Raw genomic sequence first — 22,416 nt, 5'->3', positions numbered from 1 at the left:
CAGACAAAAGACACACACCCCAAAATTCCCTCCCTGAGCTTTTAAAAATCTGGTTTCCTGATTGGTCCTCTGGTCAGGTGTGTGGTTCCCTTTGTTAACCCTTTACAGGTAAAAGAAACATTAACCCTTAGCTGTCTGTTTATGACAAGTAGCATCTAACTTTAAAATCAGGACAACTTAATAATGAAGAATGTAGTTGAAATAATACATTTAATCAAACACCTACCATAACCAGTTCTTATAACGGAAGTAAATGAACCTTTGCAGAAATTATTGTACACTCTGGCGCAATCTGCTCACAGTTATACAGTGCAGGTGATTTCATGGAAATCAATGAGGTTGTGCCCATTTAAATGAGAGAAAAGTTTATCCCACATTTAAAAATACTTTATGTAGAATATTAGAACAATATTTGTTTCATAGCTTGAAAGGCCTCTGAATACAAGTGTCCATGGTATAAACTGCATTTGATGCTGTGATTTCGTTGGATTTCATAAAGAATGGCAGTTGTTAGGTGGAAAGACATTTAAGAAACACCAAGATGTTAAACAAAGTGGTATTCTCTCACCATGTTTTGTATAAAATATGAATATAAGGTCCTTATTTAAAGATCCTATTCATTAGAGTAAGAATGTTAACTACCATGTCTTGATCAAATTCCAATTCAGGTAATTACATTCTTCTCACCTAAATTCCTTCTGCACTTTTAGTTGGCTACAGTATTCTTCAGTCTTCAGAACATTGTTACTGAGCACTTTAGGATTTCGTGAGTGAAGCAATAATCTGCATATCCCTGATGTACTTCAAAGGGCTAGTGTGGGTCTGAATTAATATTTCTGGAGTGCTTTCAGCTCGTTCAATGGCTGTTATTTTAGATAGGGAGCTCATTTGTTTTGCAAGTTACTGTAAAGCAAGCTGTGGCAATCCTAGTGATAAGTCCAACATTTCTCCAACTACCTTAATCAGTTTCTTCATTTTCCACCCAAACTGTGCACTTATAAACCATCCACAGCCCATGATACATTGAAGCTTTGAAAAAATGTGTTTCTTCTGCCTATTGAACCTCTGACTTACAGTGGCAGGATCATCACACTTCCCAGGGAGCATTCTAATTGTGGTTCTGTTTTAACTCATTCCTAGGATTTTCTGCACTGCAGGAGGAACTGTACAGTCCAGGACACAAGAAGGAAGAGGAGCATTATGAAGAGAGTGAGCCGTTTGATCACCCTCCCATTGTCTCTGAGGAAGACACTTCTGTCAGTTATGCTTCCTTTCAGGAGGGCGCTCCCAGGACTGAGACAGACATACCGGTTTCAGAGCTCCTGCGACAAGCACACAAAGAGCGAGTGCAAGCTGAGTTCTGTGGGAAACCACAGGATCTGCCAGAAGATTCATCAGCTGCACAACAGGAGTACTTGTAAGCATCAAAAGATGGCTGGTCAAATCTATAACTGATCACATGATGAACAGAAATGTACTTTTATTTATTTTGTATAGCTCTAATGGTATGGGTCAGGGTTTAAGTCAATCTCTCATTATTTGAGATCAGGATGAAATCTATGTGGAGTTCTTTATACAGGAGAGGAAACTCAACAGGGTCAGGAGAGAAAACTCAGTGATGGATTGGCTCATTATTAGTAATAAGGAATAATTTTGTCTCTGTAATTACAAAAGAAAAGAAGATGTAGGCATGAATGGGTGGAATTATTTTGGAGGGCTGTTTTATTGATTGGGGTGCCATCAATTTTTAAATGACAACTTTGCAGCAATTAATACAGTTGAGTTATATTTAGATGTTAAAACTAATAGTAGTAATTCCCTTAATAGAAAGGATCAATGGCAGAGGGATGGCATTGGTTATTCGCACATTGTATCTTCTACTTTCAGACAGGAATTTTAATTCAGAACACTAACCGCTCTTCCACTATAATCGTTATTTGCTAAACTCAGAACTATATGAATAACAAGAACTGTATGTGAAAGGTGATCTTCAGATAGTCAAAGAAAAAGGATGTTTCAGGACTGCTTAAAGTAACAGTACAGGCCCAGAGGGAGCGCATAGCACAGCTTAGGGTTGTTGGTTGTGTGTAAAGGTAGCTTTGACCCATGTTTACACTCATTTGATCTTGGTCTGGCTCTGTGCTGGGAGTGCTGCTCTAACTTATGCTGAGAAGGACCATAAAAAAGGACTTGGATTTGCTTAGAGATAGTAGACTGGAAACGCTTGCAGAAAACAATATGCTCAAGTACAAATACTTACAGTATACAAAATACTAAGTATGAAGTATAGATTTGTTGAAGTTATTTTGGTGCTGTTTAAGAATTTTAAATATTGTGTTCAGTGACAGTCATCATATTTTGAAGAGGATAGTATTGCGATTGAATAGATGTAGCAATGGCCAGGAAGGAATTATTCCAGCCTTTGATGTACAGCATGAATTTGGAAAAAAGATTGGCCAGATTTGACCTAAATAGGGTATGAAAAAATAAGAAAGCTGGGGGAGAGGAATCCTATAATGCTACAAATGGTATTGAAAGAGAAAAAACTACTTTGAATTAACCATAATAATCTTTCATTTATATTGAGACAATATTTTGTTAAAGTGTAGCCATTTGGAGCCAAATAGTGTAACCTTTACCAAGACTCGTAAATGTTTACTCATACAAATAGTCCCATTGACTTCACTCGGACTGTTCGTATAAGTAACTACTCACAATGGTGAGTAGGGAGTTTACAATCTGGGACTTAATTTGTAAATTTTCATAATCTTATTTTTCCAAATCCAGAAAGGATTAAGTTTTAAGGAGAAAAGTCACAAATTAAAGTTGTCTATGGGTGTTGGCTCCAGAACATCTTAGAAGCGAAGAGTTGGATTCTGCTCTCACCTTTTCTCCCCTGTGTAACTCCACTGACACTGATAGAGTTGCTCTTGATTCATATGGATGCAAATGAGGAGAGTCAACCTCAAAGTAACATTCCAGCAAATGAAGTGCCTGATCCTGCTCTCCCAATAGTGTAAATCAGGAGTGAGTCCCATAGATGTGTGGAGTACAATTGGGGGGAATGGGAGGAGACTCAGACTTAAACTGTTTCCATAATGTTTCATGATAAATATTCACTAGGTGATCAGCAGAACTAAACCTCCGAAGTCACCATTATTCCCAAGCATATGATAGCACAATTTGCATGTATGTAGGTTTCAATTTTATTAACTCTTTTTAGCTCTTTTGTTTTAAATGGTTTATACTAGCAACTAAACAACAGCAGTGTTCACTTGTGAAAGTAACTTTTGCAAAGAAATTAGTTCATGTAGTATGTAACCTCACTTAAGCAGAGCACAAATGTCATATTTACAGGGTTCATCATAGAATGCTTTGTAGTTAGCTCCTTGAATCTGTAATCCACAGTGTCACAACTCCAGAAACAGAAGAATCCATAGCACCAAAGGCTGAAAAATCAGCAGGCTTTGCAAAGGAAAAATCTAAAGGCTTCACCACAGCTTCTGAAGAGCATGCAGGGCCATATGTTCAGACTCCATCGTCCAGTGAGCGAGGTGACTCTCCCATTGCACAAGAACTTGAGGACCTCCAGCTCTCCCAAGAAGAACTTTCCCCAAGGAGAACTAGTCTGGTTATAGTGGAGTCAACTGATGAACAGCCAGCAAAGTTTGAAAGACATTATGACGATGAATCTTTTGAAAAGGTAAATACCAACCTCCCTCCCGCCCCGTCGTCATAAAATATTTGTTAAGGAAGAGCAAATTTTCTTCGTCTGGAGTCTTTGGGTTATTTTATCTTTGTTGTATTTTGTCTTAAGCAGATGCTGACAAAATCAGCTCTCGTGGATATCTTTAAGCATGATGTGACAAATTTAATGCTGACGTAAGCATGAACAACTTGCATTGATGACAATGGGAGCTGTGCCCACTGACATCAGGATTGAATATGATCTTTAGAATGAGACGCATTATCTGAGTGCAGACCTGTGAGATAGGCATTCCTGTGTTCTAACTCCAGCTCTGCTGTGACTCCCTCTGTAGCCTTGGGAAAGTCACTTAATTGTTTTGACTCAGTTTTCCTATGAGTAAATGGTCCTTTCAGATGGTTGTTACAAGGATTAAGTATTAATCTACATGGAGGTTTTGAAGCACTATGATCTGATTCTGCAACACTTATTCTTGTTTAGCACTTATGCAAGTGGTGCCACTGAAGTCAATAGGAATGCTCATATGAGTGAGAACTACTCTGTCTCAATAAGGGTTGCAGAAATAGGCCCTGCATAGGGGGAGAGCTGAAAAAAAGAAGACAGTCATGAAAGCCAAAGGAAAGAATGACTGACAGTGTCAAAAGCAGTAAAGAAAAGGTTGTTAGGGAGATGAGAGTAGGTTTAGGATGGATTGGAGAGAATCTCAGGGCAGTGATGGTAGATGGTGTGTTCAGTAAGGTTAGAGGTATGAGGGAGAAGTGAAAGTTGGTGGGAATCAGAGGTGGATGGCTCATTGGTGGTTTTTTGTTCATTTGTTAAGATAAGGGAGCCCCTCCTCCCCAGCATGTATTGTCAGAAGCATGAGGAAGAATGAGAATGAGACAGGGTGAGGGACATGATGAGGGTGGGAGGAGAGCTGTCAGTAGAGATTGGAGGCATTGAGACAAGAAGGTTAGAAGTGAGAAAGCCATCAAAATCAGAGGAGAAGGAGAAAAGAATGATAATGGAGCAGAGGATCTCATCAGTAAAATTAAAGTACAGAAATACAGTTCTGGATTTGTGGTCTTAAGCTGATAATGTATTTTGCATTTTCACATCCAGCTAGGGCTGGGAAGTCTCAGAGTCAAGACAGCATTAAGTAGGGTAGCAGTGAGAGGGCTTGGCATAAGGGAAAGTGGGTTCTGGATCTCCCCTGCCACTATACCGAGCGAAAGAGGAATAGCTTTCCTGGCTCTCCTCAAAGACAGTCTTGCTCTGGAAAAAAATTAGTGAGTGTTCATAAGATCAGATTTACCAAACCTTTCTGAACATCCTAAAAAGGTACACGTCATCGATGATTCAAAGATTTGGCGCTATGTTTATTCAGCTTGGAGTAGTACATCCAGCACTAGTAAATGCATTACCAATGTGACAAAAGGTATCCCAAAAGCAAGTTAGAGCACACTTGGATGGGTGTATAGCTAACTTGAGGTGCAAAATTAATTAGTTCCAGATCATTTTGGTGCACCTTGGACTGAATTCCATTTTTGCAGTTTGAAAAAACTGAACACACAGGACCAGATCAGCTGGTATAAATTTGCTTGATGACAGTTACATCAATGGAGCTACACCAGCATCTGGCTCAGTGAGCCAAATTCTGCCCTTGTTTTCAGCTCCTGCAACTATGTTAACTTCTGGGGTGTTGAGTGGAGGTGTCAGTGACGGTCTTGTCTACTACACCTCTTCCCCCATTAAAGACTGTGGAGGAGAAAAAAAGAATGCTGTGCCAATTAGATTACACAATGAGGAAGTAACATATGGGTGCCACAAGTAAAAGGAATGATGAACAATGTGTATAAATGGCCTGGAGCTTTTTCCAAGTGGGGATGTCTTTGGAATTAATAGCCCCACACATTTCTGTGGGAATTTTTAGTGAGCATTAGGTTCTGGTGTCATATGTTGTATATCATGTATCAATTTGTCTACATAGTTGTTCCTGGGTTTATTGCTGATGCCCCTAGGTAAAGGATCTGAGCTTGGCATTTCAGTTCCAGTCCATATTGAATTTTAACTGATCCATTTGTCATCAGAGACACTTCTGACTTCATGAAAAGGCCTTTGTTCTCTTTATGCTTGGTTTATTCAAGATCAAATAAGGATTTCTTAGTAAATGGATGTCTTTACCTATAAATCATTAAAATATTCTAACATACTTGCTAAACACTAAAGGAAATTAAAATCTGCTTTCCATCATTCCTATTGTTCTTTAATCTTTTCTTTTTTACCATAATATTCATTGTTTCCATATGCACTGATATATTTGATGATTGGTAGGACAATGGGAGACTGCCACAATTTCCTAGTAGATCTTCTAGTACACGATACACTTGTACTCTCTCTGCATTTAGAAGTGCTTCATTTCCCTTTTGAATTCTCTCTTATGCAGGAGAGAAAAACCTCAAGACAGGCCACTATATGTTGTTTTTGACATTCCCAAATCTAGGTGGCAGTGCTAGGAATTAAAAAGATTGTTTTCCCCCTAGCTAAATGTGTTAGTCCTGGTATATGTATGCTGTGCTGTGCTGTGCTGTGCAGCACGGCAGTCAGAGGATAGGAAACTCATTCTTATAATATTGGTTTTGTAATGCGTCATACAAAAAAGATCTGAATTCAGCACTGATATGAATGGTACCTTATGTCCTAGATTTAGCAGTTTTATATAGCAACACAGCTGCTGGCCAGGTTATCACAACCTCCAGTAAAAGCATCTTTTAGAATTGGTTAAATATGTTCACCTAAGATTTGTCATCCACTCTAACCAAACAATGAATTTTATTAAGATAAAAAGAGAGACAGCGAAAGGAAAATGGTGAAATGCTGTTCATAGTCCACATATATGTTTCTCAAAGCGGAAATATAGTAGTCAAAAACCTTGAATCAAAACTTTCAGAATAGATTATAACTATGGTGGAAAAGTCATAAATACAACATCAGTATGATAAATAGAGCAATGCTTCCATGCTTCTACTAGGAGCTAGCAGAGGAATTAGGTGAGCTAGAGACCAGCTCAGATGAAGAAGAAACGGTAACTACCAGGGTCATTCGCCGCCGGGTGATTATTCAGGTACTGAGTGTTGAACTACTGCACGTGCCAGTGGTTACATCTGTAGGAAACCCTCAGAAGGTCTGCTGCTAAGGCAACCACTTATGAAGTTGCTAAGCTCCTGAATAATGCATGGCCATTAAATAACTTAGATAATATTATTCTAATACATTTTAGGGTGAAAGAGAATTACAGTGGGACTGTCAGCTATAGCATATATTGTGGAGATGCCTCAGTAAGGGAACAAGGACTTTATTTTGCTTTTTTTTAAGTCCCACACATGGCCAGGTGAACTAATATTTATTTGCCTGTTGGTTGTGGTATAACTTTCCTATGCGTGCCTTTTAATATTCATTTGCTGAATGTTTTATGGAGTTTAACAACTCAGCATTGATGCATCTTGACTGCTTTTTCAATTCTTACTTTAACCAACTAATCATTTTTATGGTGTTTATTTAAAGCATCCACTTATATTAAGGCATCGCTTAATGCAGTTTTGTTCTCTTTTCATGCAGGCCGACGATATGCCAGAAATACCACCGGAAACGATAACAGAGGAGCAGTACACAGATGAACATGGCCACATTGTGGTGAAGAAGGTATTGTCAGTCATACGCTCTGGTGCATTCTTACTGTTCTTAGGTAAAATGTTCAAAACTGCCTAAGGTACTTAGGAGCTGAAGTTCTATTTTCAAAAGTAACTTCAGCTGTGCAGGAACTAGAATTTCAGTTTTGCAGAAAATTCCACTACTTCAAAGTTTGTTGTCATTCCAAAAGCACAGCTATAGTTAATTGGTTGTATCTTTGTTTTGTTTGGGGTTGAGGGGTTTTTGTTTGTTTGTTTGTTTGTTTGTTTGTTTTTTGTAATTTCCTGAAAATTGCTGATTGTAATAAAATGTCAGTGAATCTTCATTTTCCAAAGGGAAAATGTTCAATCAGCTCTATGGAAGAGCATAAAGCCAATTCAGTTTCCATGAGACTTGGGCTCCTAAGTATCTAAGACTTTTGAAAATGGGACTTAGGCTCTTAAATCACTTTAGGTGCTTTTGAAAAATTTTACTTGTCTTAGTGGAGAAAGCACCATCATGTGGTTATTTTTGTACAGAACTTTCCATCACCTAAGTGTCATTAATTACTATGGGCTAGATATTGATACCTTTTACTCACAATGAGTAGCACCAATGGTAGCGTGATACTATTCAGTGTCAATAAAGATGTCAGAATCTGTCCCCATGAGAACTGGGCAATCAAAATGCTTGGGGTGATATATTGGGGTTAACCATTTTTCAGCAATTAGATACTACTAGCATAGGCACTTTAGAAATAGATGATAAGAGTGTATGCGCCAAAGACAAAACTTGTTGAGTTCAGTGAGGCCAGGATTTCATCCTCAGCTCATTAATGTTTGCTAAGTGCTTCAAGATCCTTGAATGGGAACGTTCTACACACAGTACAGAAGTTTAAGGTCTGGTTTTTATTGTTAAGAGTGCTGTACTTAAATGGTGAAGTGAACTGAAGATAAAAGTAAGTTTATCCCCTTAGGTCACCAGAAAGATTATCAGGCGACATATTTCACCAGATGGCACAGAAAAAGAGGAAGTCCTAATGCACGGAGCACCACAAGAACCTGTTATGATTGAAGAAGGAGATGGGTATTCTAAAGTCGTAAAGCGGGTTGTGCTGAGGAGTGACATTGAACAGTCTGAGGTGATACTTTCTAAGATTCCTTTTCATGGAAGGAAGAGAGCTGTAGAATAACAGTTCCCTTATCCCTCCCTCCACAACTTATTCTGTGTCACCACAGTCTACAACTGAAAGTGCTTGAATAGGTGTTTATCTTTGGCTTTCAGTGTACTGTTTTTTAAAAAGTACTTTAAAGGGGAATCAGTAAGAACCAAAGGTAGACTTTCAGTCTTGTGATATAAATGAAGATTATTTTTTTCTGGCTTGAGACCCACAATGAATTCAATAAAGCAACTTTTTATAGGTGGAGCTTCTGTAAAATAATCTCTATCAATCCATGCTTTCTATATTTTGTTTTTAAATAAATTAAATGCAGTGCTTTCCTGTGTTTATCCACAGACCATACACACTGTGGGTAGTGGCAAATATGTTTCCATGCCCTTGCAATCCTTGATTGCTAACAAAGATGTCCGTCAGTAATGTAGAATCCTGGAAAAGACCTACTCATTTCACTTATGAATTGATGAATTCATTGATGAATTGATTTTCAGTCTCCTTTTATGAATGCCCTGAGTGATCCAACACACCACACTCTTATACTCCCCTGGGTGTGGGACATGTTGCTTAAAAATTCTCTTGTCATTAGCTCTTTAACGTGAGTTATCAGTATTTCTAAGAACAGCAGTTTTCTGTAGATGTCAGCAGCAAACTATCAGTTCAGAATGTTATATCGGAAATTGGGGTGGAAATAGAACAAAATCTTTCCATGTAGCAACGAGCCATGCGCAATTTATATTATGGAACATTATTTTCAAGTGAATTATCAAGTGAAAACAAGAGAATTTTAAATTACTGGGCTATAGCTCCTCTGAAGGTGGGGTTGGCTTTATAGCCATGGAACTGAAGCATGATTCAGGAGTTAATATTATTTTATAATTTCCTTCTGAGGTGATATAACAATACTTCGTGCAATCCAGCAAAAACTTAGTGGTGATTACTGCCTAGCCTAGTCCCTAGCAGTCACCCTTCTTAGTATTTCTGTGTGTCCACATACACAGTTCTCTCAGAGGGAGAGACTTGTTATATTTAATTAATCTGTCTAAGTAGAAAGTGATTAAATAATAGTATGTGGATTTCGCCAGGCTGAAATATAATCTGTATGGTCTGGAATCCATATCTTCTTCTTACCAGGTGACATTCTCTGAACCCAGTGTTCTGACGGGTGCCTCAGAATTTCAGGCTGAACCAGTGGAAGGCCGGAAGGTCAGTAAAGTTGTAAAGACCACAGTGGTACAAGGAGAGAGAATGGAGAAGCACCTGGGTGATGCTAGTTTAGCCACTGATCTTCCATCAGCCAAAGAAGACTTTGAAGAGGTAAAATGCCTTCATTTGGAATTCACAGAAAAATAAATTCAAATGTGACACTGTGGCAGAGCATATACAGACAAAATCTATCCCTATTGCAGTCAACAAACTAACACCTGACAGTACTGAGCCCACACTGTAAAGGAATTTGCTGCTAAAGACTTGAAAACAGCTACCAACCCCTAGGGATAGCTACTGCCACTTGGGGATAGCTATGGGGATATAGTAACCTATTCCTAATAGCTAACCATGGATATCAAGCTATACCTGCCTACCACTACCAGTTGCTACAGCTGGATAGGTATAGCTGTCGATATCCATCTACAGCAGGGGTGAGCAAACTTTTTGGCCCAAGGGCCACATCTGGGTGCGGAAATTGTATGCAGAGCCATGACTGTAGGGCTGGGGGCAGGAGGGAGTGCAGGGTGTGGGAGGATGCTCGGGGTGCTAGCAGTGCGAAGGCAGGCTCCCTGCCTGCCCTGGCCCCACGCCGGTCCCAGAAGTGGCTAGCACCACAGCCCGGGGGGGGGCGGGGGGCAGAGGGTTCCATGTGCTGACCTTGCCTGCAGGTACTGGCCATGGTTCCCTGCAGGCAAGGGCAGTGAACGGAGCCCTCTGCCCCACCCCAGGGGCCGCAGGGACGCAGCAGGCAGGGAGCCTGCCTGTCATAAACAGATAGTTAAGGGTTAATGCCTCTTTTACCTGTAAAAGGTTAAGAAGTTCACTTAGGCTAGCTGACACCTGACCAGAGGAACCAATGGGGGAACAAGATGTTTCAAAAGGAAGGAGGGAAGTTTTCCTTTGTTTAGAGTCTCAGTTTCAGCCGGAGTGAAAAAGATCAAGGAACCAGCCTCTTATCAGAGTAGTAAGTTTTAGAAAGGGATAATTAGGTTTATGTTTATTTTCTTTGTAACTTGTCTTGGCATCATTAAGGGAATTATCAAAATTGGGTATTTGGATATTTTTTTGTGTAACTAAATTTGTGCCCAGGGGAACATCCTCTATGTTTTAAATATGTTGTCTGTGAGAGTAGCTGGTATGCTAATCTCTTCCAGGGGGGTTTCTTTTACCTTTCTTTTCTTTAATTAAAAGCTTTTTTCTTAATACCTGATTGATTTTTCCTTGTTTTTTAGATCCAANAAGGAGGGGGGATGGTTAATTTCTCCTTGTTTTAAGATCCAAGGGGTTTGGATCTGTGTTTACCAGGGAATTGGTGAAGTCCCTCAAGACTACCCAGAGAAAAAGGTAGTACTTGGGGGGGGGTGGCAGTGATACCAGATCTAAGCTAGTAATTAGGCTTAGAAGTGTCCATGCAGGTCCCCACATCTGTACCCTAAAGTTCAGAGTGGGGAAGGAACTTTGACACTGCCATAGCCCCACTGCGCCAGGCTGGCAATCCCATGGGCTGGACTGAAAGCCCTCATGAGTCATAGTTTGCCCACCTAATCTACTGCTAGTAACTCTATGGATAGCATCCTAATTTACAGGTCGATATGGTTCCTTGCTGATAGCTCCCAGTTACTATGCATATTGATGAATATCAAGAGAGAGCTACCCACTGCTCCAGCGTGGGGTACAAATAGGTATCTATAGCTAGCTTCTACCTATAGCTGCAGCTAATGGAGAGCTCTCCATAGCCCAGTTCACTGAACAAGGAAAGTTATGCACCTTCAACTGCAATCCACAAAGCCAGCACTGGTTAGGCAGGAAGCCGCCCATCAGTGTGGCACTCTCTGCAGAGCCTGAAACAAAACAGGCACAGGGCATACTACCTCCCTTATAACCAGCCACAATATGGGAGACCCCTAGTGCAAGTTCCCCTTTTTCCTGAGGGGGGAGTTTACCAGTGATCTCCCTGCATTAGGTGGGTGTTTTAGAATGATGCTACTCCTAATGAGTAAGTCTTTCACTGTTCTACTTAATTATTCTGTTCTTTATTCAGAGTGGAACAACTGCAGGAGGAGAAATGGTGGGAGTCCCCCATCCCAGAATATTCCTCAGCCTTGTTGTTAGGACTCCTGCTTGAGAGTCGACCAATACCATTTCAAAGTTAAAAAGGAAATACTGTGCCATATGTCTGTAATGATGGACTACTTTCATTTTTTAACCAGAGAGATTTTTAAGGGCACAAATGGCCCCTCTCTCCCACTCAAAGTCAACAGGCATGTGGCACTTCAATGTTTGTCATGCCCTGCCTCTCATAGCCCTTACAAAGCTACAAAAACAACCTAATGCAGAAGTATTGAAGTGTGCAGTAAAATCAATTACCTAAGGTTGTGTTATGTGTTTCACTTTAGGCTTTGAGTTTTACATGTAACCAAATGAAAGTCCAACTCCCAACTTTAGTAGAGAAAGAGATCATAAAAGAGGATGGATCAATTATTAAAAGGTTTGAGTTGGCATGGCAGTGAACTTTTAACAAACTAACACTGAAAAAAGTGGATGGGAGATTAAAATGTCTAGTGCAAGAACCATGGATGGCAGTGTCTAAAGCAGGGGTAGTCAATAGGTTGACCACGGGCCAAATCCAGACACTTTTGAACAGACCCCTGGCCTAAAGTTTACCTGACATACTAAATGATGTGAGCTAATATACAGAGTACAGTGAAGAAGAAAAAAAATCAGGCATTGGAAAACTCCCCTCTTAGATAACTGGCATCAGCAATTCAGGATAAGACAACGTATAGATGATTTTACAGGAGATGAGGAATAATGGATTGTAATTAGTCATTTTGAAATTAATTTAATTTACACTGCATCTGAAAACTCAGATTCCATATTCCTTCCTTTTTAACCATTTAGTTTGATGAGTATTTTTAAACATTTGAGTGAGCAAGAATAAGCTGGTTTCTGAGTATGATTAGAGTTGCTACTCTACTATGTAAATCAGGCACAGAGATGAACTGTTCAGAAGTATTTTTTTAATTGAGGGGTTATAGTATCTGGTTCTGAATTTCCAGCTAGATGTCATCTCTAGAAAGTATCATATGGAGGTTTTTACTGCATAAGACGGTCTTTATATATACCAGTCTCCCTGTGTCTATTTTAAATGTTTTTGTAATTGGGGAAGGCAGAATATCAGTCACAATATTAACCTAAGAGAAATAGGATTATTTTCTATAACTGGAGATTCTATTATATATTTTTGAAAAGTGTATTAAGAGCAAAATTTATTGTGTTTTTAAACGCATTTTATACGGCATATTCAAACTTTTAGAGAACACAAGTCATAATGAATTGATTTGCTCTGTGACACTTCCCCTATCCCCCTAGAGACATTATGCCCACTGTTACATCCAGAGGTCTAATTTCACTAGATGACTTCAGTGATGTTTTTGCTTATTAATGCTAGCAGTGAATTTGGCCCTCAAAGTCCAATCACCATGCATAGGTGGCAAGAATGTCAGATGAAAATATTACTGATCTAGTGGCTAGCAAATGTGTGTCCTGTGATAGTAACTCCACTTAGGGGTTAACAAGAAGCTTTGGAGTTACTTAAAATTACACAGAACATGTGTATGAGAGGGAGGAAGTAGGTTGACTTGCCTTAGAGGAATAGATGATAGTGTCACTTGTTTGGGCCAGTCCCGTTACTACTAAGTCTGAAATATTTACCAGGCAATCACAAATGCTGATACTGAAGAGAGGGTGTGGGGAAGAAAGAACCACCACAGGAGCATGAACTTCAAATGCCAGCTTAATAAGTCTGACAGGCTCCTGTAGGCTGATTTACTTTTACTGTAAATGAATGCATTTCTCTCTCCTCTTTGCAAAGCACACTGTCTCTGGAAATATTCTGTGGCCTCTCTTAATGGAAGCAAAGTATGAATGCAGTTTATGCAAAAAGTGTCTCCCAAATGTTTGTTTACTTTTGAATGTGTTGGGACATTAATGAACATGATATAGCCTAGGGCAAATCATCGTCCTGCTGATAAATACACATACATCTCGCAAGCAGCTAACTTGGCTAGAAGATGCCGGCATTCTAGTTAAATTCCTCTTCCTTATGGAACAAAGGCCAGAGGGACCATCAGGTCTACAACAGCACCTGCTCACTGAGCCCAACAACTGAGATGATAAAACATTATAATGGTCTTTTACAATCTTTTTGTGGCAGGCAGGTCATTTGTTTAGTAGTGAGTGCCTGTCTGAAGTAGTCAGTGAAAGATGGAACAGTTGTGAGAAGGATAGTGTATAAGAGAAACAAAACTGATAGCAGGCTTAACTTCAGCATACAGAGCTAAGTAGGAAAGTCCTGCATGGATTTCAAAAGCTGTTGCATGCTGGTGCATTAGAGCTTATATTTTTCCAGGCATTTGTTATGAAATTGCATGATGTAATCCTTGTGAAAAAAAAATCCAACAACTGTTTTTTTCACAACACAAAACTATACAAGATTAAAATTTAAAAGGCAATCTGGTTTTGGTTTCTCAACTATTGAAGCTTCTAGTCACTGTTTAGAATATCTGAGCTTGGTATTTGGGGTCGTCAACTAAAGTTCTTCTCATATGATTTACCGTCTTGCTGCCTTAAATTTCCACCAGTCCCGCTCAAACGGAAGAATCTCTTTTACAGAAATTCCATTCTGTGTAATGTAATTAATTCTGCAGGAAAGGAGGAATTTTAGCACTTCAGAAGGAATGCTTTTGGGGGGAAAAATGCCACATTCATTTACTTACTCTCTCATCTTTAGGACAACAATGAATAAATCCAGCTCACAGAAGAGGACTGTGGTGACGGACCAGTATGGAAAACATGTTCTTGTGGAACAGCTGGAGAATAGACCAGAAGCACGGGATGACTTCCAGCATGACCTCCAGCAACTTCTTAGACATTTTTGCAAAGAGGACTGGAAACAAGAGGCCAAATGAGAAGCTACCACATCTCACTACCCCCACCACCTATCCAATATGCAGCATTCACTCTCGTCTATAGATATAAACTTCATAATTTACGTAATCTCTGGAAGTCACTGACATTTCTTCTTAAGGCACCTACAATGAATTCAATTTTCCTTTCTTTTCTTTTTGTACCTGTAAGCTAATTTGTGACCAAAGATAGCATCCTTCATTCAGGATGGTTTATCCACTAAGTCATCACCTTTGTGCTGTATTGGGAACTTGTGAACTTTGCCACGTTGCTGTTCCATTGCTTCTGCACTAGCTCCAATCTCATCCACAGGCCTCTTATGTACATGCATCATAAAAAAGGCTATTAACATGTAAACTGTACATAGCTAAAGTGCTTGGACTTAAAGACCTCAAAAAAAGAAAAAACCCTGCCCATTATGACTACTTTTAGCATCGTGGATTACAAGGTCTATTGAAACGGCTGAACAGCAAGTAACAACAAATATTGCTAACACAAGATACTCTGAGGAGGAAGCACTGCATACCTTTTGCATCCTTAGGACTTCCAGTTTAGTGATCTCTTAGGAAAAGGCTCTACGAGTCAGTCTGATAACCTTGAAACACAACTGTTCCCATGGCATTACAGCTGACTGTGGCTATCAATACTACTAAGATTCTTGGACAGCCACTTAAAGAAGCAAATAATACCCAATTAGGTAATCAACTTGCTAGCAGCTATATCTATGGCATATTTGTATCTGGTATTAAAATCTTTTAGATCTGGACAGGTGGCAGGGTGTATTAAACAGCTATAACTACAGTAGTTTTCTGTTTTCATCACTGCTTTAGCAAACCACATTGTCTTATTGGTGGTACTTCCTGCTGGCCACTGCACTGTAGATAATTCTATGGGAGAAAAGACTTACCTACTATACAAAAAAAAAAAAAAAAAGCTTAGACTCATTCACCATGTTTTATCAAGATTGCCTCTTATCTGATACATGCATGTGGCATTTAAAAATCAAATCCTCTTGTAATCATGTCAGAGGCTTGTTAACCCTCTTAGCACTGAGCGAGCAGTTTTTATCTTCCAATTAACTTTTTCTTTAAAAAAAAAGTCACTGACTAGGGCATAAAAATGCTTGAAACCTTCAATTTTGTTAATATTTGATTTCTATTTCTAAACTGACCCTCTCAGAATTATAACAGCATCCCTGCACTTTTATTTTGAAAGAAGGGAATATAAAAATCGGAAATATTTTTTGTCCTATACTTTATTCTACTAGTGGTTGGATCGCTGTAGCATTTTAACATATATAATATATAAACACACACATAAATGTACATTTTGAATCAATTATTTGATAAAGAAAAAGTATATTCAGAGAAGATGAAAATGAGTCAAGTCCACCTCGGGTTGATATTTTTTCAAACGTATCTGGCCTTTTACTCTTGTAGAAAAATGAATCACTCAGTGCTCAGAACATTTTAAAAAAAATACTACCCACCCATCAAACAATGATACTTCCTCATTAGAGGGAAAACATCTTGGGAGATTTGGCTTCCTGCAAGCAAAGCAACCCAAGGCACCGTACTAATGTTTTTTTTTTTGGCAGTCAGATGGGAAACAAGAATTGTTGGTAGCCAAAATAAAAGAAAACAAGGATGAAACATTTCAAGACACACCATGGCTTTCTAATTGTCAAGGACAGCACTGGATGACCTTCAAGAACAGGGCTGTAAAGAAATGCATTTCTGTTGTGTTATTTGCGGTGCAGATGATGTTCTGTGTAACAACATAATGGTTATTCACCTTTTGATTTTTTTGCTGTGTTATCAAAGAACTTGAATACTGTGAGAAGAAGTGATTTTTAAGTTAATGAATCAGCATCTTGTTCCCATGGTGATAACACTAATTGAATATATCTATGAGGGCATGTATTAGTTAAATAAACCTACAGCACTAACAATACATAGCTGCAATGTGTACAATGGCTGATTTAATTAAATAAAATATACAAGTGTTAAATGTAGCTATAATGGCTTGTTCTTTTTTACTGCTGATTTGACATTCTGTATCTTGATTTTTCGGGCTTCATCACCACAAGTATTCCATGAAGACTGAACTAGTCTCACATTCAACAGTATTTTTCCCCTTTTAAGTTAATTTATTTTATAAAACTGTATGCTTTCAGCCCTTAGGGGTGAGTCTGTTACCATAATATGCAATGCAATTGTCACTGTTTCCTAGAATAAGTACAGGAAATGATGGTAAATGTTGGCTTTAAGAGTGACCATTTTACTGTATTAACTTCATTGAACATCTGAGGGCAAAGAATTCTCTGTAGTAACTCAGAGCCCTCCCTGTCTAATGTCCCATCACCGGCCATTGGAAATATTTGCTGCTAGGAGTGGTAGATTACCTACGATGGCATGTAGCCAATCTCATCATACCATCCCCTCCATAAACTTATCAAGTTCAGTTTTGAAGCCAGTTAGGTTTTTTTGCCCCACTGCTCCCCTTGGAAGGCTGTTCCAGAACTCCACTCATTTGGTGGGTCATCTAGTTTCAACCCTAAACTTGTTGATGTTATATCCATTTGTTCTTGTGTCCACATTGGTGCTCCTCTCCCTCCCTGGTGTTTATTGAGAGCAATCATATCCCTCCTCAGCCTTCCTTGGGTTAGGCAAAACAAGCCAAGCTCTTTGAGTCATGCTCCTTCCCTGCCACGCCAGCAGGGCTACCAAGGCCTCCCTACACTGCCATAGGAGCCATTCAGCAGCCAAGTGGCCTCCGCTGCGTCCAGGGACTCATTGTCCACAGAAGCGCCATTTCAGATTTTGGTGGGGTGGGGCAACTTTATCCGTGATTCCAGGGGCTAATTAGGCACCTGAAAACTCTAGGTTTTGGACAGATGACTTAGCTATTAGTTGACAGGAGCTCTGTATCTAATTCCTATATAAAAGAAAGTAAATTAAATATTAGACCCACTCAGCTCTAATACTAACATTCCCTGACATCTTGTCACGTAAGGGACACTGGCTAGGTTTAAAGATTTTAATGTATATTCTTCCTTCGGTACTAACTCCACAGAGAAAGACAGACCCCATCAGGACTCTAGGGTTCTGAGCGCTAGGATAGGAGTGGGGTCTAGTGGGTTACTGCAGGGGGGTAGATAATCTGGGTTCTATACAAGAACAGCAGAATGGCCATACTAGGTAAGACCAATGGTCCATCTAGCCCAGTACCCTGTCTTCCAATTGTGGCCAATACCAGATTCTTCAGAGGGAATGAAAAGAACAGGTAATCATCAAGTGATCGATTCCCCATCACCTACTCCCAGCTTCTGTCAAACAGAGGCTAGTGACACACAGAACATGGAGTTGCATACTTGCCCATCCTGGGCAGATGTTTTCAGAGAACTATCCACAATGACTCCAAGATCTCTTTCTTGATAGGTAACAGCTAATTCAAACACCATAATGTCATACATACAGTTGGGATTATATTTTGCCATGTGCATTACTTTGCATTTATCAACACTAAATTTCATCTGCCATTTGGTTGCCCAGTCACTGAGTTTTGTGAGATCCCTTTGTAACTCTTTGCAGTCAGCTTTGGACTTAACTATCTTGAGTAGTTCTGTATCATCTATAAATTTTGCCACCTCACTCTTTATCCCTCTTTCCAAATCATTTATGAATTTGTTGAACAGCACTGGTCCAAGTACAGACCCTTTGGGGACAACACTATTTACCTCTCTCCATTCTGAAAACTGACCACTTATTCCTACCCTTTGTTTCCCATTTTTTAACTGGCCTGACTGGCAATGCTTTCAGGATCATCTAACTATCCTGATGTAAGCAGAGTCAGAATAGGCACTACCCTGACATCTGGTGGTGAGCTGTGGAAAAGGACTTCAGAAGCTGATCTTGTTTGCATGGGCACTCAAAGACAGTAGAACTGGTGTTTTATGAGGGAGGGACTCACGCTCAAAAGAAGTAGCACTCGCTAGGCAAGGGATATGGGTTCCAAAAGCCAGTGACTTGAGAGAGGCTGGGGGCAAGTATGTGCACCTGGTAGTGTGGGCCCCAAATACCACTCTTGCCCTTATTCTCTCTACTGTGCAACAACAGAACTAATTTTGACTCCATTAGGAGTCTTGTTACATACTACAGAGCTGAAATCACTGATGTGTGGGTCTAAGCATTTGACCTACTTTGGGCTAGTGGTACACCAGCACTGAGGCTCCCCTACTACCAGCTAAAATTACTAAGAGCTGAGATCACTGGGAGCTGTGGTAAGGTGGGGGGGCCTGAGGACAAGTTGGCAAGCAGAGCTATGGCTGGCGGAGCAGATCAGCTGGTGATGAAGACTGCAGCAGAACCCCATGGAGAGGTGTGGCAATCAGCCATCAACCTGAGCAGCAGAGCATGTAAGATGCCTCCCCCACTTCCACAGAGGCAGGGGGAGGTAAACTCTGCAGATGAACTTCTGAAGTCTGGGGGGCTGCACTGACCAAGGACAGAAACTGTGGGAGGAGTGTCGGTTGGGTTGCTGGACTTGAGAACCTGAGGGGAAAAGGACACGGCCAAACTTACTTGGGAGTATCAGAGGGGCAGCTGTGGTAGTCTGACTCTGTAAAAAGTGACAACACGTCCTGGGGCACCTTATAGACTAACAGATGTATTAGAGCATAAGCTTTCGTGGCTTTATTCACCCACAAAGGCTTATGCTCCAATACATCTGTTAGTCTATAAGGTGCCACAGGACTCTTTGTTGCTTTTCACTTGGGAGTGGGTCTTTTGCTCACGGTTTGTGTTATGAATCCTGTTTGTGGATTTTCCCCAGCATAATGCCGCATTGTTTCCCTCCTTTATTAGAAGGCTTTTGCTACACTCAGACTCTGTGCTTGTGAGAGGGGAAGTAGTGCCTCTTAGAGGCGACCAGGGGGGTGGTATGTAATTGTCCCAGGTCACTGCATGGGGGCTAGGATGTTCCTGCATACCTTGCTGAATCACAAGGTGCATCTGCCTTCTTTTAATGGGTCAATTGTATGCTGATGGTCCTTAATGGGCCATAAAGCAGACTAGGCAATGCTGATGCCAAATTGTCTGGGGTGTCACCCAGAGGCATAGCATAAGTTTGAAATACAGACAGTATAGAGCCAATATTCATAACTTTAAATACAAAAATGATACAAGCACCCAGATAGCATACTCATAACCAGCACATCACAACCTTGTCTTAGACACCTTACCTGACCCCCTTTATACAAGAATTGGTGCCACTACAGGACCTTGGTTGCAACAATGGTCCCATATGGTCCCAGTTCATGTCAATAACATCACACAAGCCCACCCAGGATGTTGCCCAACTTCCAGTGTTCCAGAATGAGAATGCCAAGGTGGCAACCTTAGTGATCCTTCAAGAGATCTTCAACATCTTTAGCAAAAATGTCACCCAAAGTGCCTGGGATGAGACTTCCATAGTCAGGTTCCAAAATGGACTTTACCAGAAAATTCAGTGGCTGGAGGCATGTTTGAGAGCACTGATGGAGAAGGAATTAACCAGCCCAGAAATGGAAGCTTAGTAACTAAGGTACAGTATAATTTTTTTCCTTGGAGTAAATGAATTAATATTAGTGTCAATTATACAACTGAACAGAGAGAGCGGATATTTTATAACACTGCTTACACAGGGCCTGATCCTTCTTCTACAGGGTCAATGGCCAAATAGCAATTGATTTCCATGGCAGCAGCTTCAGGTTCTTCCCATCCTCTGCTGAAAATGGATTTGCAATTACATGGATTTATTTTTCTGTGTTTCTACTGTTATTTAGGTTTGTGATTCTTCACGATCTCCCACATATCAGGTGCTGTTACATAATTGGCAGTCCATGCAACAAAGTACATATATTTGGAATCCTTAAGCACCTCACCAGTACCTTGGTCATCAAATAATACTTTCCCTCCACCCCTAAAGTACTCTGACTTCTACATATGTAGTGTGTTTCTATTATGATCATGGTGGCTATTTATTAATCTGTCCTCATGAGAACTATTTCTAGTATTCCAAGGTTTGAGAAGCTTCCTAAAGACTTTTAAAAAAAATATGGACATACTAAATGACTTGCGAGCTTATGTTTGGAAAAGATATTTTCATTTAATTTATTGAGATCAATTCAATGAAAATTATATTTTTTCCCTTTGTGTTTCAACTATTTCCTATTTCATTTCAGCTCTGGATGCTGCAACTACTGAGGTTAAAACAGAAAGATGCAGTGGAATCCCTCCTCTCTGCTGATTCTTTCCACAGTAATTTCTAACGCTCCATAGTACTTGACGTATATATTCACTCTGTCCTCAACATATACCACAGCTTGAGAAGTTTCTTAGAGACATTTATAAAATATGTGAACTGAGCAAAAGACTTGTAAGATTATGAGATGTAGAAAGATATTTTCTTTTAATATATTGACATTAATACATTTATTTTTCCCTTTGTGTTTCAACCAAATCTCATTTCATTCCAGCTGAGGATGCAGTGACTACAGAGGTTACAACAGTTGGATGAAATTGTAACATGCAGTGGATTCCCTCCTCTCTGCTGATTCTTCCCACAGTAACTTCTAAGACTCCATAATGCTTGACCTTGTATTATGCCATACACCCACTCCATAATGAAATTCCAACTGCCCATACTACAATTTACGTAATAATACTCAAAGTTTAAATTGCTAAATGAAGGATATCGATGCAAAAAAAGTTACAAGAAAATTAAGAAAGGGTTAGACCTTAAACAGTGTTGACGTTATGTGTTTGCTATATCGTTCTGATCAAATCTCATCTCTGAAGTGTAACAGGCAACTTAACCACAGTATTACAGCATAACAAATATGAACTGGAAAAACTTTCAAAGAAAAAAGATGTGCATAATTTTCCTCTAATGTCAGAATGAAGATCGAGATTTCAGGTGGCCCCAAAGGGTTTTCAAGCCTTGAGTGTCCATGAGGGGAAATGGCATGGTGGCAGTCCAGGAAATCTTCCAACATATTTCCTGCTGCTTTGCAAATATGTCTCCGAAACTACCTGAGGTGACAGTTCCATTCAGATATTCCAACACAGACTCATCAGGAAGTTGGGCATCTGGAGACATGTTTGGCTGCAGTGATGGAAAATGGGACTCTCTGACCAGGAGGTAAGGACCTACAGTGTCCCAGGGTGAAAGTGAAGCGATACCAATTATTTCATAAAAGACAAGCAGTTCAGCCTCAGTGCTAGCAGGAGAATCCATGTGGAATTATGGAGTTTTCAAATATAGGACAAACTCACAAAGAAGTTTAGAAATTTAAATACCAACATTTTTAGAAGTACTAACCAAAATCAATTAACATTTTATACACAATTTAAAATGAGATGCAATGGAATTTTAAAAGCTGTTTCTATTATTTATTCTATTTGTGTATTGTGGAAATATTTTCAGAACATTTTATGATATTTGTAACAGGATATTTATGTCAGTCTATTATTTATTGATTGTTCCTATTTTTGTATTTATCATAGATATCTTACCTATCAATTGTCATAAATAGATAGCTAGAGTTAATGTTTCTTTTACCTGTAAAGGGTTAACAAAGGGAACCAAACACCTGACCAGAGGACCAATCAGGAAACCGGATTTTTCAAAGTAAGGGTGGGAACCTCTGGAGGTTTTTGGCTTTGTTCTC

The 22,416-nt window shown here is 39.7% G+C and overlaps 1 protein-coding gene across 23 annotated transcripts in view; it reads left to right on the top strand.

The window, feature by feature from the left end:
* The window catches only part of ANK2 (ankyrin 2), a 638,506-nt gene extending 621,787 nt beyond the window's left edge, over positions 1-16,719 (top strand). For 13 of the 23 annotated variants that reach the window (XM_075066172.1, XM_075066174.1, XM_075066175.1 and 10 more), the window contains 8 exons: positions 1,141-1,417; positions 3,409-3,703; positions 6,717-6,809; positions 7,304-7,387; positions 8,331-8,495; positions 9,663-9,845; positions 12,134-12,225; positions 14,530-16,719. In XM_075066172.1, coding sequence (XP_074922273.1) covers positions 1,141-1,417; positions 3,409-3,703; positions 6,717-6,809; positions 7,304-7,387; positions 8,331-8,495; positions 9,663-9,845; positions 12,134-12,225; positions 14,530-14,707 — 1,367 coding nt within the window. In that variant the 3' untranslated portion in view covers positions 14,708-16,719. The remainder of the gene's footprint in view (positions 1-1,140; positions 1,418-3,408; positions 3,704-6,716; positions 6,810-7,303; positions 7,388-8,330; positions 8,496-9,662; positions 9,846-12,133; positions 12,226-14,529) is intronic. The other 10 variants (XM_075066188.1, XM_075066191.1, XM_075066185.1 and 7 more) reach the window with 1 other exon arrangement.
* The last annotated feature ends 5,697 nt before the right edge of the window (positions 16,720-22,416 follow it).

Source organism: Chelonoidis abingdonii, chromosome 5 (assembly GCF_003597395.2).
Source record: "Chelonoidis abingdonii isolate Lonesome George chromosome 5, CheloAbing_2.0, whole genome shotgun sequence".
Taxonomy (NCBI): Eukaryota; Metazoa; Chordata; order Testudines; family Testudinidae; genus Chelonoidis; species Chelonoidis abingdonii.
Note: the sequence above shows the minus strand (reverse complement) of the source record. Positions and strands in the feature narration are given on the sequence as shown.